This window comes from Peromyscus californicus, unplaced genomic scaffold (genome assembly GCF_007827085.1).
Source record: "Peromyscus californicus insignis strain IS unplaced genomic scaffold, ASM782708v3 Scaffold_23__1_contigs__length_62951481, whole genome shotgun sequence".
Classification (NCBI taxonomy): Eukaryota; Metazoa; Chordata; class Mammalia; order Rodentia; family Cricetidae; genus Peromyscus; species Peromyscus californicus.
The window spans coordinates 56,928,107-56,946,379 of NW_026294534.1; the positions used below are offsets into that span (position 1 = coordinate 56,928,107).

Sequence of the window (18,273 nt, forward strand, 5' to 3'; positions counted from 1 at the left end):
TAATATTTTAAAAACATAATAATGGTGAAAACAACTCAGCTAGAAACCATCATCACTTCTAGATCCAAGCCTACTTGTACTTCTGTGGACTTTCAGCATTGGTGAGGAGTTTTACATGAGGAGAGTTAGTGGAAGTCATTATGGCTGATCAAGAGAAAAGACAGAGCCTGGCGGTGGTGGCGCACGCCTTTAATCCCAGCACTCAGGAGGCAGAGCCAGGCGGATCTCTCTGAGTTCGAGGCCAGCCTGGGCTACCAAGTGAGTTCCAGGAAAGGCGCAAAGCTACACAGAAAAACCCTGTCTCGATAAACCAAAAAAAAAAAAGAGAAAAGACAGGATATGACAAGGCAGCAGTGGGGATCACATACCAGATGTTAACATTACAACTCATAACAGTAGCAAAATTTCAGTTTGAAGTCCAACAAAATAATTCTATGGTTGGGGGTCACCACAACATGAGGAGCTGTAGTAAAGAGTCGCAGCATTGGGAAGGTTGAGAACCACTGCCATAAGGGAAAAGAGATCACATGGAAAGGGCTGACTTGGCAGAAATTACATTCACAGCTAAAATCCTTTATTAGACTTGAAACTCAGGATAGGTTCCATAGCAGAGGACACCAAGGATACAGGGCAGCACAGACAGAAGGACACAGGGAAGCTAGGAGAAGGGGCGGAAAGCAAAAGGCTAGTTATAATAATTCCAGATATAGAAATTCCCAAGGACATTAACTACATATGGCTCATCAGCTTCATGGAGGGCTGTAAAGCCTTTACATGTAGAACTCCTGGGGAGAGGAGAATCATTCTTTTACGAGGGTTTCCCATGCTCTGGTGGGCGACCCACCCACATGAACACAGGGGCAGCATTAATTAGACTTGGTAGGATACCAGCAGCAAAAAAGCACAGGCTAAGGTTGGGAGGGGGACATGTTGGAAGGATACAGAAGTTGGAGGTGAGAAATTGGGTATGGATATGATCATATTTCATTCTATACATGTATGAATTTTCAAGAATGAAGGAAAACAACACAATAAAAGAAAGTAAGAAAGTATTGTCTTAAATAAAAATGTGACAGTTATCTTCCAGTACTTCAAGTAAACCAAATACTTATCTACCCTTTAAATTCCCACAAAGTCCATCTAAGAATTAGTTTTGCTGGCTGCAAATGAAACTCGCTGCTGTGAAGGCACTCTTACCATATTTTAAGATTAATCTGTTGCAAAATGTACACTCAATTCTTTCTTTTCCCTACCAATATGGCATATTTATCAGGTTCTGCCCTGTGTTTAATTCTTTAATCTTAACACCAAGCACAAGGAAGGTCATGCCTCTGGTTAAACTCTGACCACAAAGATGATACTCAGTGCCCCAAGGACAAGAGATCTGTATGGGAACCAATGAAGACAGTAGAAACTCACCTTAGGAGCAGTACTCTACCTCTTCTACCCACAATACCTGGTGAGTGGATCCTAACAATACTGAAGAGCACAGAGCAATGTTGGGAAAAGCTGCTACTGAAAATCTTAAAAACCAATATTAAACAGTAAATTCTGTCACAAATTTATCTAACAGTAACTTCCTTGACACAGCCTCTAATCATGTTTTGAGTTTTTAGCCTGATACTGGTTGCATATTTCTCAAGATTTCCTAGCTCTGGATTTGTGGATTTGGTCAACAGTGTTCATATTAGCTCACTCTTCATTGGGAGCCAACCCCAATGTTCCTGCCCCCGCTCCCAACCCCAGCAGCACCCTGAGAATACCAGTCCTAACTACTCTTCTGCCCCTGCCACCTGTCTTCAGACCAGGCAACAATCTTGGGGAAGGGGAGATGAATCCTTACTATGCACCAAACATATGAGAACTAGTTAGTTTTAGCCACTAGAATTTACCTGAAGCCTAGTCCAAACAGAAATGATCAAATTTATTCTCATATGTCAAATCCTTCTATTTATAATACTTTGCAATAAAACAAAAATGGAAACAAAAATGTCAATCCTACTTCCATATTCCAAGCAATTTTAGCATGCTTAGTGCTTAAAACTGTAATTTAAAAGTTTTTATTCATAGACATTTAATTCCATGTACATTTTGTAGATAATGAAACATTGAAAAAATAAAAGGGATTACTGAGTAAGTCAGTCATGTGATCAAAACTTCAAAGTAGTTAATCTACAAGAGTACTCAAAGATAAGTATAAACAAGATACTGGTGATAAGATAACGATAAACCATTCCTTTTCATTTTAAACTAGGTAGTAAAGAGCAAGAATGAATTTTTCTGGAAAGAATTTAACGAGGCTTAACTACAATGCAACGTGAATTTTTAAAACCTTGATGTGTTTCTACAACAGCTTCTCATTTACCTGCTAAACATGCCTTCAGTTAAATCTGATTAATAGTAACCAGCCTAGTCACCCATGATAGAGGAGCTCTGACTGATGGAACATATGCTTGCCCAAATGGTACAGAACCTGAAACAGTATGGGGCGCTATTGAGATCTGGTGAATGAGAGGATGCATACCTCAGACAAAGATAGAAAAGCTGTGCAACATGTAATGTGGCGCTACCTACTAGAGGTTATTATATTAGTACTCATTTCATCATCTTAATTAGTGAAAACAGCAGGATAAACAAGGCCCGTACCAATGCATTTACAGAGCATCATTGCTTAAAGAAGAGTCACAAACCAAAGCAAAACAAAACAAAATAGCCCAAATCAATTAACCCCCAAGTTAGCCCTTCCCTGTAGAAAGCACGAAGACAAGCTGGATTTAGTACTTCTTAGTCATGCTGCTGTGCTGCTGTTAGGGCACAATGGTAGCGAAGAGAAGGGAAATGGCATATTAGTTTACCCTTAGGGTTATTCTGGCACTGGGCCAGGGAGTCGATGGCGATGGCCTATGCAGGACAGCAGTAAGGCAAAGGGAAGAAGCATACACTAGAAAGAATCCACTCATCTTCGAATGATTCAGCCTCAGAATGGCCATGCTAACCAGTCACACACATACTAGAACAGATCAGGCAATTATGATGCAAGAGAATCTACATCCAGAATTATGAACAAACACTTACCACCTAGAAGGAAAGTTTATTTTTAAAATGAATCCAGAGGGAAAGATAGGAGAAACACATTTTCATATGGTTAGCACTTATGGTAGCAACTATAGATCCCACAGATTTATAATGGCATGCATTGTATAACAAAGAAAATCATTACACAAAACCTAAACTCTAGACAACCCTAAGTACATAGCATATACTTTTACACACTCAACCAAGGCCCGAGAACCAATTAACACCTAAAATACAACCCAGATAATGATCCAGAGAGATTTACTGTAATTACAGTTTTCCCTTTTATATCAGTAACACGCTACTTTAGGCAACTGCTAATTGTCTACATTCAGCACAACTAAAGGCAACATTCGAATATTCTTGCATCCCAATGTCAAAGGAAATGCAATGATTTGTTTGTTCACTTCTTTGTTGTTTAGTAGTGTACCTCTGTGGAGCCCAGCTGGCTTCAGACTCTCCATACTCCCACCTTAGTTTCCCAACTTCCGGGATTCCAAGAGTGTGCCACTGTGCCCAATGCATGAGGCTTTATTGGATCCCCTCAAGAGGTCTGAAGCTGGGATTAGGACAGATGACCCTGCCCTTGTGATTCTGCAGCTGTGGTTAGACACCAGGAGATCTACAATGTGTCTACATTCAACCACAACAGGTTAGCTGAATAAAAATTAGATGTCATATCCACACTTGCTGCTTTATTTCAAATTATTTTGAGCAGTAAGATGTATGCTTACTTCAAAGTATTATTAAACATTATGAGCTCTTTTTAAGAAAAGCAATCCAGGATTTAATAGAAAAAAGTCTCCCAAATCTGACAACTTTTACAGACATTATATAAGAACCTCAACATTTTTCAACAAGAATGAAATATTAGTACGTTTTTCCATTATCAAATATTTCTTAATCAAAAGATGATAAATACAGAACTATTTTATGTTAATTGGACTTAAAAAACATCCAATGTGAAGAGCTAGGAATCACTGAATAGGTCAATGTTATATGGGCACATCTATACTCAAAATGATCCTTTTTGACCAAAAAGTTAGGTAATGAAAGTATGGAGTGAAAGGAAAGAGGGGCAGGAGGTGCCTATCATCACATAATTCAAGGAACCATGTTGTAAGAGCACCTCTTGTCTGACTATAGGAAGTGAGCGGACAGTCCACAGCTTAAGTCCAACACTTAAAGGTTCTCACTTAGGGAACTACAATACTTTCATTTCTGGACTTCTGCTACATGTCTCCAACCCACCAAATTACTCTACATAATCCTTTAAAATATGCAAAAGAAAATGAACTTGTGAGTACTTTTAGATACGTTACCATGGTATTAACATTATGATCTAGTACTCAATTTCCCCAGACTTCGCTGCTGGGGGAACCCTTTCTGCACCCTAGTCCTCTGCTAACAGCTAGTTCAACTTAGAGGTCCCATAGAGCTCCACGCTAACTGCTTTAGAAAGGAGCTCTGTGGTTTCAAGAGAACGGTGTAATTGTTTAGGATAATGGAACAGAGAGCAGCTAACCAGTAGTTTTCACATAGCTTCTAAAATTACTAAGTAAAATATATTAAGTCAAGGGTTGATATATTCAATTACACAGAAACTTGAATTTTTCCTTCAAAATACATGGATCAAGAACTTTGTTCTAAATAAATATAGATGAGTTTAGATTTTCATAAAATACTCTCATTTCCCAAATGTGAACTTGATAACTAAAATGATAAAAATTTTAAACTATTACCTGTAATAGAAACATCATTATAAGTTTATGATGTATATCTTTTATTTTAAACAGAAGATGAGATACATTGGTTTTGCAGTAGGTTTTATTTTGATATTTTAGCTAGTTAACAAAACAAGTGAGTTGAAGAATTCAGAAAAGACTGAACTGATACACCTATTAAAACTTAAAAATGGCAATTTCAGTTCTAACTTATGTTATCTTTCCAACATTGTACATCAACCACTTGACTACCTAGCCAAAAGACAACAAAACAAAACCCAAAACAAGTAAAGCCTCTGCCTGCCATCTGGTGGAGAAAGATGATACAGAATACACACACTGAAACCAAACCAAGCACCTACAAAATAACAGCTTCTTTTTAAAATTACTCTCTGTGCTAGCATGTGGAATGAAAGGGATATTTCTTTTTTTTTTTTTTTTGGAAAATTTGTATTTATCTACATGTTATGGGAATGCTCTAGAGAAAAGGCAAGGAAGGGCAGAGAAAACTATGTATGAACACAAAAGCAAAGACAAGCTTGTAATGTTGCAGAGTCTATGAGGCAGCATCACAAACCTACACTTACATGGCCATGCAGGTCTGTGTTGAGGAGCATCATAGCACAGGTGAGGCAATGGACTCCATCTGCAAAAACAGGAACCACTGTTAACGGAGCGTATACCAAGCTGTGCTAGACACAACTAACTTTGTTTGGAAGGCAGACGATGGATGAGACAAATTGTAAGGACTTCCGAAGACAGCTGAATTCCTCTAGTGATAAATAAATTGGTACCTCCTCTCTGAAGGGCAATTTGGCATTGCATGTGCAAAGCCTCAAGCAGTGTCATTTAACAGAGCAACTCTTCTGTGGCCTGACACTAAGGAAACAACTAAGGATCCACATAAATATGAAAATACAGAGACAGACACTGGTGACAATGGGAGACAAATGTAACCCTCCAGAAACAGACGTTTGTAACGTTGAGTGTATTAGGAACGCTGTGCAGAAACATAGGCTGGAGTGAAAAGAGACTTGATAATCAGTTATATGAGAAATATACTATGTTCAGTATGATTCTATGGAATGTAAATATTTCTAGAAGAATACGTCAAAATACAAAGATATCTCTGGATCATGAAACATATTTCTTTTTTATTTACACTTTCTCAATTTTCTGTAGCATATGGTATCAATGTGAAAATAAATAATCTAACACTTAAGGTATACAGATTATTATTATCATAGACATACTTTACAACATTCTTTAAAGACCACATTTAGATTGTGTTATTCTTCTAGGATGTTATAGATAAAGCCAAAACTAAAACACTGAAATAATCTGAGAGGATTAAAAAATTAAATATTCAGGAAAATGCAGTCAAAGACTGAAATAACATGCCTAACTTAAATGGGATTATCACTTTCACCTTATTTTATAAAGTAATATAAAAAGTACATAGAGCTAAACATCTTACCTTCAAATATCACGTTAGCTTTTCTCTTTACTAACTCTTAACCCAAGTATAACAGATGATAATAGTTTTAGAGATATGCCAAATGCACAGGAAGGAAGTTTGTTTTTAAAAGCACATCTTTTACTTTAGTGGGTGGTTTCTCTTATGTAATGTATATACCTCACAGCATATTTATTCTCATACCATTTGCTGATCACAAGTCCAAAAGCAATTCCAGGAATTATTGTAAAAGTCAGCAGCAGACACTCCAACACCCTCCTCAAGAGCACGTCTACCCATTCCCACAGGCCCTGCTATACTCTCAAGCACGTTAACATCCTCTGAGACTTTCAGGTGTAATGGAAACAACTCTCCCTCACCTCTTGGGTTCTCCAGTTAGTGCGGACCCGGTGACAGAACAGATAAATAATTGGTCCAAATACTACCAATTCACACACAAGCATGTGATATTGATGATGTAGCTGATAGCTACAGTCTGACAGGGTGGGGTAAGCAAGGACTTTGATTACTATCAGTCTCTATTTGGAGAGAATTACTGCTCCTTGACCATCTAGTCCTAGTAATTTATTCCAGAATTAATACATTTGTGAGAAACTTTCACATTTAAAAGTGAATATGCTTAAAACTTGAAACTGCATTGCTACCATACTTTAAATGGAAAAAGACTCTCCTTCTGGGTAGACCAACAGTTAAATAGTTAAATATTACTTTACTCTGTAAAAACAGTACCACAAACAAACTCATAATTTACTAAAGTCATAAGTGAAAGGTAGCTTTAAAGATTTTAATTAATATCAAACAAAAGCATCAGAGATTCAATAAAGCTTCCATAGAGATACATAAATATGCAAAAGAAATTACTAAGCTAAACACACATGGATTTCAGAAAGTATAGTGATTAGGACTGCTGTGGAATAATCCTTCTGTACACTGTAAATATTTATTACTCTCATCAGTTAATAAAGAGCTGACTGGCTAGTACCTAAGCAGGAATTATAGGCAGGTTAACCAAACTAGGAGAATGATGGGAAGAAGGACAGAGTCAGAGGAGATGCCAGCCACCCTTTGAGGAAGCAGGCCATGTAAAAAAATGTGGTAACAAGCCATGAGCCACGTGGCAAGGCATAGATATGAAATATAGGTTAATTTAAAGTATAAGAGTTAGCTAGCAACAAGCCTGAGCTATGGACTGAGCATTTATAATTTATATTCAGTCTCTGACTCAGTTATTTGGGAAGCAGCTGCCAGTTATTTGGGAGCAGGTGATTGGGACAGGGAAATTCTGCCTATGTATGACTATAAGAAGAAGTAAGAAAACAAAGTATTACAAACTACTTTGTACATCAAATTCTGGAGTGGCAAAGCTGAGCAAAGAAAGTCAATATAAAGAAAGTACACTGCTGATATGTAGAACTGAATTGTATTGTAAAATAAAATTAAAAAAATTCTGATTAAAAAAAAGTACACTGCCATACTATGAATTTTTAAATAGAACAAAAATACTTAAAAGAACAAAAATATCATGTTATTGAACATTCCTTAAAAAGATAATATGAAAAACTAAAATGAAAGGTAAAGAATAGCAAATGAAACTAATGATTCCAACTTGGATTTAAATAAACTAGAAAGAGATAAATTAAATATAATTTCTTATATTTTTTACAATAAATGTAACTTTTATAATAAGGAAAATAACCACAGTCATAAAAAATTTCAAGCTTCTCATTCAATTACCTTGTGAGGTGATAGTGTCTGGATTACAATAAAAATATCTATTGGAGAAATGTATTAATACTCTCTCACGCTCCTGCGTTTCTCCCACAAGAGAAAATGCTTTAAAGAAATACCTGAGAAAGAATAATAAAGGAGAGAAATATTTAAGAATTTTACATTTTTTAATATTTGACAGTTAACTTAGAGAAAAACAAGGGAATAATTATACAAAAGCATCCTACAATCATTTCTCCATACTTCCTAAATATTCACTAGATGGTTACTCAATATAAACAAACTTATTTAAATTCTACCAAATGTGGGCAGGACAAATGGCTCAGCAGGTAAAAGCTTGCCACACAAGCCTGAGGACCTGAATCCATATATTTAATGCGGAAAGGGAGATTTGGTAGCACGCACCTATAATCTCAGAATTCCTGCAGAGAGACGAGAGTTGAAGACACGAGAATGGCCCAGAGGTTCTCAGGCCAGCTAACCTAGAGAACTCAGGGTAGCAGCAGAAACAAAGAGAGGCCTGCCTCGAAAACAAGGAGGGCCAGGGCTGACTGTAAAAGTTGTCCTGATTTTCACACTTGCTGTACCACATGGATGCCTGCACTCCCCCCAACTTTTACACATCTATGCGTGTGAGCATACACACACACAAAAAAAAAAAAAAAGGGAAAGGAAAGAAATATAAACTTCTATAAAATATGTCACAGTAAGAACAGAAAGGCCAATATATTAAGAAAACCTGAGAAAGGCGGGTGATTTCCAATTGTAATTGTCAAATGGTAGGTTTAAAAAGAAGAAAAAACATTGATGACTCACTTGTACAATCATACCAGCTATGTGTTAAAACCTTAGTCATGTGATCTCCATCTGTTACTAAAATGTCAGGTGCACTCCTTTGTACACAGCAGATTTGGGTTAATTTATTTTGTCTCTTTCATATCATCATTGATACGTGAGACAGAAATTAGGAAATATAACCTTAATCTGTTCCTTATATCAAGCAATATGTTACATATAAAAACCATTCAAACTTTTCTAAGAAGTCTTACTACCATAAAGTACATGTAATGAACCTGATTTTCATGAGACTTCGGCCTCCTTTCTTACCAGAGATTTGCACTTCATTACCCTAAAGCATACCGATCACTACTTCTTTCTAACTTTTGAAATAAACATGTAAGAGCACAAAGCACAGGTACAATTCATTCCTTTACTCTTGGATGTTTTCATTAACTAACAGCCTGCAAGCAGCCGGGAGCTACTCTAATAGAACCACCCCTACTTCACCTCCCAGGCTTCTGTTGTCTGACCTGCAAAACAAAGGGATGGTACTGGATGATCAGAACTCTCTGAGGTTCATGTTTTCAAAGTAGTTCATAAGATTAAATGCTCACTAGATCTTATGTTCAGTAGCTCAAATGTGAAAAATGAGTACTAGTGTGTCTTCATTTAAAAAAAAACTCATCAGATAGTAGACATTACAGTCTATTTCACAGGTAACATCCTGTAGACTTTATTGGTTGAGCTATTTTTATTTCAATCAAGAGTTAATAACAACGTATAATCGGAAAAGATCTTGTACTTGCTATTTCAAGGAAATACCTCTAATTTCACAGTCAGCAGTCTTTTTAACTGCCGGACCCCAAACTTCTTATTCAACAGAATTGAAAGTAGGGTCTCAAGGAGACATGTATGTGCCTGTGTGGACTGCAGAAGTATTCACAACAGATGAACTGTGGATGGAATACAAGTAACCACTGATGGATGAGTGAGCAGGAAAACAGTGATGTCTATACAGTGGAGTATTACTCAGTTTAAGAAGGTTAAAAAATCCTGTGATAAATTACAACACACAAAAACCTTGAGACCTAACAAGCCAAAAAAAAATCCCTCCAAATATTGTCTGATGCTAGGTATATGAAGTAGTCAACGTAGTCAAAAGAGTGGTTTCTAGGGAGAAGGAGAGTTATTTATCATCAGGTAGTTTTAGCTCCCAGAGGAGCAAAGTAAAAGAAATTAGCGACTGGCAGTGGTTCAGCTCTGTGAATATATTAATGCCAGAGACAGTGTCCTTAAAATGGTTGATAAGAAATTTAATTGCATATTTTAACTGCAATAGAAAAATTAAAGAAACCCTCAAAAGAGACATTTTTCCCAGATTTGATTTCAGGTCATACTGTCCTATGCTATATGGACTCAAGTTTATTATTATATGCAGAATATCAGTTCATGTTTATTTCTTTCACATTCTCTGTTTAGGATCCAGACTCTCATCTAAACCCACAAAGCAAATGGATTTGGGGTGAAAACAGGAAGCAGACCCTAACCAGAGCACATGACTCCCTCTGCTAAGAAGTCGTGACTTAGAGGTGATGAAGAACAGAAGTGATGTTTCATCATACCTGAGAGACTGATCCAGCGTCATCCCTGTGAAATCAAAAAACTTCAGATACTCTTCCGCAACGAGTTTACTAAAGTCATTGCTGTAAGGAAACAGAGTAGAGTTGCTTATTGAAATGACAACTATTCAAAAAAAAAAAGAAAAGAAAAGAAACAGAAACAGAAAAAACGGTCAGACAGGAAACGGCCTCAAGAACGTACTTTTTGCCTAGATGTTTTGCAACGTCTGATCTTTTGAATCTGTCTAGATGATACAAGCGTTTGGCCAAGCGTTTAGCTGCTTCCACGTTGCTGTTCGTGCCGTTACTGAGACTTTCTGTGGTCTCTTTTTCCAGAATCTCAGTGCTCCCCATTTCAGAGTGAGCGTCTGGTCGGGTTTTCACCTCTGCATGGCTATGGCCACCACTTAAAAAAAGAAAAGAGAAAAGAAAACAGAAAATTTTTCTTGTACAACAAAAGAGAAATAATGGATGAAGATATTGCAACAGTGTAACATCAACTATATAAAATTATTTTAAATAAGACTGTTTTCTATTTAAATATTTCACAGCAAATATTCAGGAACTCTATTTCTAAGGACTATAAAAATAACTGTCTCAGGCAGTGGTTCTGAACCTTCCTAATTTGGTGAACCCAACTGCAAAATTATTTTGTTACTACTTCATAACTGTAATTTTGCTACTGTTATGAATTGTCATGTAAATATTTGTGCTTTCCAAGCGACCCCTGTGAAAGGGTCATATGACACCCCCAAAGGGTCGGAACCTACAGGTTGAAAATCACTGGCCTAAGACCTAAACAAATCATTCTGATTTTAGGACCTTATTATTTTTAAGTGTTGAAAACCCCAATAAGTTTCTGTTTAATGTCAATTTTATCTATTGATATGTACCATATTGGTAAATAAAACAAAATGTAAAGCATTTAATATTTTCAGAAATAATTCACTTTGTGTAATATACTTAATACATTTTTTTTTGCTAAAAAACAGGTTCTCCAATAATAAAAAATTAAGTGATTTACTTTTTTTTTTTTTTTTTTTACAGATTGCTGGCTAGCTCTTAGAGGAAAACAGGATTATCAGAACCACCTATTGATTAAACCTCTTAATTTATTGTTTTGACTGAAGTATTTTGAGAAAATCTGTCTTCACACAGATACTTAAGTACAAAAATGTATATTTTAACATTCCTTTTAAATAACTGTGGATATGCTTTATATATATATGTATATATATGTATATATATAAAACATGAGAATAAGAAAAATCATAATTTCTTAAAAGTCAGTTGTAATATAAAACTTACCCCAATATGCTTTTGTACTCATACATTAAATTCAATCCTATACTTCTCTTTTCTATCATGTACTTCTAAGTGGATCTTTTAACCATGTGTGATTTTTCTATTGCTATGTTTTCTTCTTTTATAAAGTATTTGTAAACAAGTCTCATCACACAATACTAGAAAAGCCCCTTGTATTAATGTTACCACCTTCCTCAGAAATGTAGTTAAGCACCGGGAAACTGCTAAAATACCAGCGAGAGATGGGTTTCCAAAATTATTTCAATATTTTATCTTTAATATTTTATTTATTTACTCTATTTTTGAGTCATGGTTCTATTATGTAGTCCTGGCTGGCCAAGAACATACTATATAAACCACACTGGACTGAAACGCACAGAGATCCTCCTGTCTCTGTCTCCTGAGTGCTGGGATTAAAGTAAAGGCATGTGCCACGAAACCTGGATGGATTTCATTTACCAAAACATCAATTTTTAATAAAAATTTTAATTTAACAACTGTCCAGTCATTGGTTGATTGTTTCCCTTAAATAGCAGCTCCTCCTCAGCCCACAATCAACAGGACCCAGACCTAAGAGTGGAGAGCAGAGGGATGGGCTATTATGTCAGACTGCCTTTTACATCCACCTCTGTGAAAATTTGACTCAGTGCACAGATCAACTTACTTGCTCCCAGTAAATACCACAGGGCAAGTTCAGAACACAAAAAGAACCAAACCCATAGCAATCATTTTCACCTTCAAGTCAAATTACAAACCATTGTCAATGGCAAACAATGAGCTAAAGAGAAATGGACCTAGACAAACAAGGATCCATGGTAACATTTCTTAAACAATAAGCCACCTTCAATTTCCAACAGAAAATACCTACAATAATAACTAACTGCTTCCCTAGGATGATCTCATCCTAAAATGAATATAATATTTCATTGATTTTATTCTGAACCTACTTAGAAAGTTAAAACTGCCAATCATTGTGTGAAAACTTCATATTTAACTAGAGCATATTTATATAAATAAACTCAGAAATTTCATATTAAGGGAAAGTCATAGTTTTTACCACATCAATAGTAGAATGTAAAATATCCCAAGAATAAGGCTGGTTACAATCAAATAAGTTTATACATATACATACATAAATACTAACACATATATATATACATACACATATGTATACACATAAAAGTATGCATACACATGCACACTCACACACACACAAACACAAACACATTCACTTACACTTTCTTCCTGGAGTTGTGTTTCCACAAGTTTTCTAATAGTCTTTCTCTACATATAGCTATAATGTAGTAGAAACAAATGCCAAAGAAAGAACTTTCTTTATCAGCATACCACTAATTACTGTTCATTTCTCAGAATGCTCATAGCTTTTTTTATTAATCACTTCATGCAAGAAATGGGGTCTAATAACTTGATATACTCAGACCGATTTTGTTCAAATGTAATTATAGATTTGAAAACAATACTAATGAAGCTCCTGGTTATTTTTCTCACAGTCCTCATGTCATCTATCTTCTTCTTCCTTCTATTCTCTTGCCCAACAGAGCTGACTTCACTCTATCTTCCTCATGGAGGTTGGGGGGGGGGGGGGAGATGTGACTGTAAAATCTATGTACATCCGACTTTTCTGGGTCTTCTTTTAAAACAATAAATAAATAACTTTCAGTAAACGGAGAAAATGAGGAGCAAAGTAACGATAAACTCCTTCTTTCCTAGATGTCTTCAATCTGTCCTTTTTTTCACAGCTTATGAGATTACGTGAACCAAACAGAAAATGTTTGTTTTTAAACTGAAATCCTCACAATATGATGACAATACAAACTCACCAGCAATGAAGTACACACAATGTAATCCCCATGACAACGGCTAAGGCACATCTGGGCCATCCTTCTTACTGAAGCTCCTCCTTCTTCTCTTCCTTCACTCTGACTCCAGTTCTGCTCAACTACCCAGCCTTCCAAGGATTTGACCCCTGTGAGGTCATGTTACTATGACCTCACATTCTCAGCCCTGTTTACTGTTGGGGTTTCTGTAACACTTTTACAGCTCCAATAAAAACAGGACCCAGAACACAGGGGCCACTGTGTATGAAGAGAAAAACAAAGCAGCCCTGCCTTGTTCACACTTGATAAAGCAGACTGGATGAGCCCTCAAGGGAGATAACACCCCATTCTTTCCCCTATATACACGAAACTGTGTCCCTGTAGTCTGTCGAATAGTAGATGTTTTCAGTGGTAAGATGTCTCCCTTTTGTGTATTTCAGTCTCATTCCTGCTTGTCTTTGCAATCTCATAAAAGTAAGATCTCTACCAATTACTTAAGTGTCCCCACTCCTGTACTCTAGGAAACGCTTAAGTAGAGGCTTTACTTCCCACAGTCAAGTAACCATGGCAACTCTCAACAATCCAAATCGGATCATGGAGTGTGATCACTATGCCTTCCCAGAACCTTTTATTCTTAACAGGTTGCTAGATTTTTCCAAATCAAAGTAATAAAATGCCCAGGTGTCAAACTTTCAGGTAAGTACAAAATAGTGATTCGTGTATACATCTTTACCAAATAGTACAAGAACGTATTTAAACTATTTATAAAAAAATCAATCTCTATCTTAAGCTCGAGATTAACTAGGCATTCTATATTTTGTCTGACAACCTTATTTTCAAAAAATGTTTGTTCAAAACTTAAAGAGCTGTAAGGATGGTGTTCCTATCACTGGGTTCACAATGATACCCTCTGAGTATGTTTTGACTTCCTTCTATAACTGACTTCATATTTCTGCTAGGCTTCTGTTATTTGCTCAAGACTTGCGGTTGCTGATAGTGAACTGAGTCTCCTCTAATGCCCTCTCTATATAAGTGGAAAACCTTTTCCATTAGTTTTCAATGTTCTCTCCTAGCCACCCTACCACCACCAGAAATGTAATTATATGCCCACTTTACAAAACTCTTACTCAAGACAAAAGTTCTTATCCCGAAGCATGATATACAAGGTCCAACACAAGCAGACAATAACTTCTCCTTTAGAGTTATATTCTACCTTTTTTGAGAACTTTGAATCTATGGAGAACCCCCTCAAGCCTCTTGTTTATTCTTTAGTTGCGTTTTGTTTACTGAAATACTACAAGTCCTTGGTCCATTACTGGTCCATCATCAGGAACCTGATAAGCATTTGTGAGGACATTCATATTAGAAGATGGCTAGTAGTAGCCACTGATTAGCATACAGCATGAAGAACTGGGTCCTAGAGTCCCATTGCCCATGCCCAGCCCCTCCCCGAAGCTCTCGTATAGGTAAGAAGTTCCCTTCTGCCTGTTTTCTAAGACTCTTGGATGAGCAGCCAATAGGCAGCACTTAGCTGAGTGACTGGCACACAGTGAGTGCTGATCCAGTGTAAGATGATAACAGGTGAATAGTATTACTAGAGGTAAGTGTTACTATTAGAGGTGCATGGCAGTTCTGAGTGATGTGTTGTTTATATTTCTGTGAGGACTGTATTCTGTACTGTCTCTGCATACCTGGGAAACAACTGCCATAAACAACCATGGCCAACAGGATATCATTTTCTTTCTCACAGGCAGCTTACGGTTCATGATTTTGCATGTACTTCACAATGCCCTTAACACTCATGTTCACTGACTTGCCTTCCTACCAAGAATATAGCTTTTTGTAGGAAACAAGGAGGACCCTAAGAGGGACGTACAGATCACCTTGGGATGGGGAAACAGAGATCTCCATGAGTAAACTGGGGATGGGGGTGCAATAGAGGGGAGGGAATGGGGGATGAGAACATGAGGGAATGGGATGGTCCAAGCTGGGGAAGGGACAGAGTGGGAGAGCAATGAAAGAGTTACCTTGATAGAGGGAGAACTCATGGGGTAAGGGAGAAATCTAGCGCTAGGGAAATTCCCAGGAATCCACAAGGACGACCCCAGATTAGACTATAGTGGTGAGGGTACCTGAACTTTCCTACCCTGGTAATCAGACTGGTGAATACCCTGTCATCATAAAGCCTTCATCCAGTAACTGATGGAAGCAGATGCAGAGATCCACAATTAAGCACCCAGCCAAGCTCTGGGAGCCCAGTTGAAGAGAGGGAAGAGGGATTATATGAGCAAGGGGGGTCAAGATCATGATGGGAAAATCCACAGAGACAACTGAACCAAGCTCATAGGAACTCATGAACTTGAGAAGGACAGCTGTGGAACCTGCATGGGACCGGACCTGACCCTCTGCATATGGGAGACAGTTGTGTAGCTCAGTCTGTTTGAGGGGCCCCTGGCAGTGTGATTAGAATCTATCCCTGGTGCATGAGCTGGATTTCTGAATCCCATTACCTATGGTCGGACACCTTGCTCACCCCTGAGGCAGGGAGGAGGTCCTGCCTCAACTGAATGTACCAGGCTTTGTTGTTCCTCCATGGGACAACTTACCCTTTTGGAGGAGGGGCTGGGGGGTAGGTGGGGGTGGGGGAGCAGTAGAAGGGAAGAGAGGGGAATCTGTGGTTGGTATGTAAAATAAATTCAAAAATTTAAAGAAAAAAGAATATAGCTTCTGAGTTTTAGTGTCAGGGTTCTGTGTGTATCTATTCTGTGAACCTGAAGATGTCAAAGGGGTCCTATGCTGAATTCATTGCTAGCCACTGTTCGAGAGTTCTTCTGACTTGCCTTTTCTAGACAATGTATCTAAGGTAATGTATTCGTCACCTCCTGCTGATGTCATTTTTTTTCAGTTAGTCATAATGAACTAGAAAGTGTAAGCCACATGTCATTGTTGGTAACAAACTTTAGAAGATGATGGAGGAAACTAATAAGGTGGATTGCCCCAGATATTCCATCCTTTTATTGAGTCATGTCACCCTAGTCTTGTGAATACAAAGTGGAGTTGGCAGCAGTAGCAAGAGTCGGGAGTTACCGAAGGCAGTGTTACAAAAGAGTCTTATCCCAAGTAGTAGAAGGATGCAGCAAGTGGAAATACAGCAGTATCCTTCTTAGAAAGCTCTTACTTCTCCAGAGCTCTGTAGGATCAGAATTTGCAGAGCTTGACATGAGGCTGTGGGCATGAAGAGAGGGCAAAGGGAACAATGTAGAAAGGGGTTTTGTGTGTGGTGCTTGGAATATCTCAGTAAAGAAAACACAACTAAAGAGTAAACACGATCAAATAAATCATATATACTTGAAGGCAACATTTGCTATAGTAATATAAGAATCAAAAGAGAACAGGAATCCCAATTTGGGTTATAGGTAAATATATAGAAAGTGGCCACTGGAAGCCTATTTGAAAAGGCAGCATTTGAACTTTAACAGAAATGAAAAACATTCTAGACAGAGAAACCAATCAATTTACAGCCTAGATTCTGGAGCATGTGTGAGAACAAGCTAGACGAGTTTAGCTCCATCAGAATGAATGAAAGAGAAGGTTAAGCAACTAGTATGGGTGTATTCCATAGATTCAAATTTTTCAGTTCACAAAACCTTAATTTATGACTTTTTGTTATACTCTAAGCTCAAAATAACTTTTTTTAAAAAAACCGCTAACAGTTTTCTTTTTTCAGAATAATAGTGTACTAACATTAAGTGGACTTAATTTATAGCTATTTGACAAATACATTTAGGTTGAAATATATTTATTACCAATTAATTGTGCCTGTTGTAATAGTATATGCCTATTGACAACTATACAACGTCTCAAAACTTGGGTCAAAGAGAATATTCTTAGACATTTTCTCAGCACTGAAGTTTTATCACAGCAGCTGGAGAAAATACAGGTTCATAAACTTATGCACAGTCTACTGTGGAAATGAGGAGCTGCAGTTCTTACCGTTCAGTAACACTAATTGACACAATGACACTTGAGAGATGCTCGAGACCTCTTAGATGACGGTGTATTATATATGGCTAGGTGTATAGTGAGCTATACCACCTTGGTTACTGCAAGGACATGCTATGGTGTTCATACAATGGAATCTCCTGACAATACATTCTCAGAATGCATCCCTTTAGGCTATGCATGGCTAGGCTTTTAACTAGCAGCAGTTAACATAATGTTTGGGTGATATTAGTATAAAGTCTGACTTAAGGACAGTTTCCCTTTCAATGTTGATAACCTGCAAAAGCTTTTTGTGTTCAAAGAAAGTCCTACCATACCTTCAGGACCACTTCATGGTTAAAGTTGTTGTAAGCATATGCCAGTGCTGGAGAAGTGGATACAGGTAGATCCCTGGGGCTCACTGGTCAACTATCTTAGCCTAATTAATGACCCCCAGGCCAGAGGGAGTCATATCTCAAAAAAGGTGTCTTCTGGCCTCCACACATGCACACCTATGTACACATACATGAACATACAAAAGGTGAGCCTTTCATTGTTTTTGAAAGAATAAAGTATAAGAGACCAAGTGAGAGGCCATAAATATTCTAGGGAAGATACCGTTGCAGGGATAGGAATGGCCATAGTTCCAGGTAGAGCTGATAGAATGATTTGCTAACAAGTCCTACTTTGAGGTGTGAGAGTAAAAGAGTTAACCTTTCAGGCCAGCACAACTTTGGATCTGTCAC

At 37.4% G+C, this 18,273-nt stretch overlaps 1 protein-coding gene across 6 annotated transcripts in view; it reads right to left on the minus strand.

Annotated features, from left to right (window-relative positions):
* The window catches only part of Psd3 (pleckstrin and Sec7 domain containing 3), a 447,179-nt gene that overhangs the window by 212,744 nt on the left and 216,162 nt on the right, over positions 1 to 18,273 (minus strand). For 5 of the 6 annotated variants that reach the window (XM_052752397.1, XM_052752400.1, XM_052752399.1 and 2 more), the window contains 4 exons: positions 10,606 to 10,809; positions 10,407 to 10,487; positions 8,011 to 8,123; positions 5,385 to 5,445 (listed from right to left, as the gene is read on the minus strand). In XM_052752397.1, the coding sequence (XP_052608357.1) occupies positions 5,385 to 5,445; positions 8,011 to 8,123; positions 10,407 to 10,487; positions 10,606 to 10,809 (459 nt within the window). The remainder of the gene's footprint in view (positions 1 to 5,384; positions 5,446 to 8,010; positions 8,124 to 10,406; positions 10,488 to 10,605; positions 10,810 to 18,273) is intronic. The other variant, XM_052752396.1, reaches the window with a different exon arrangement.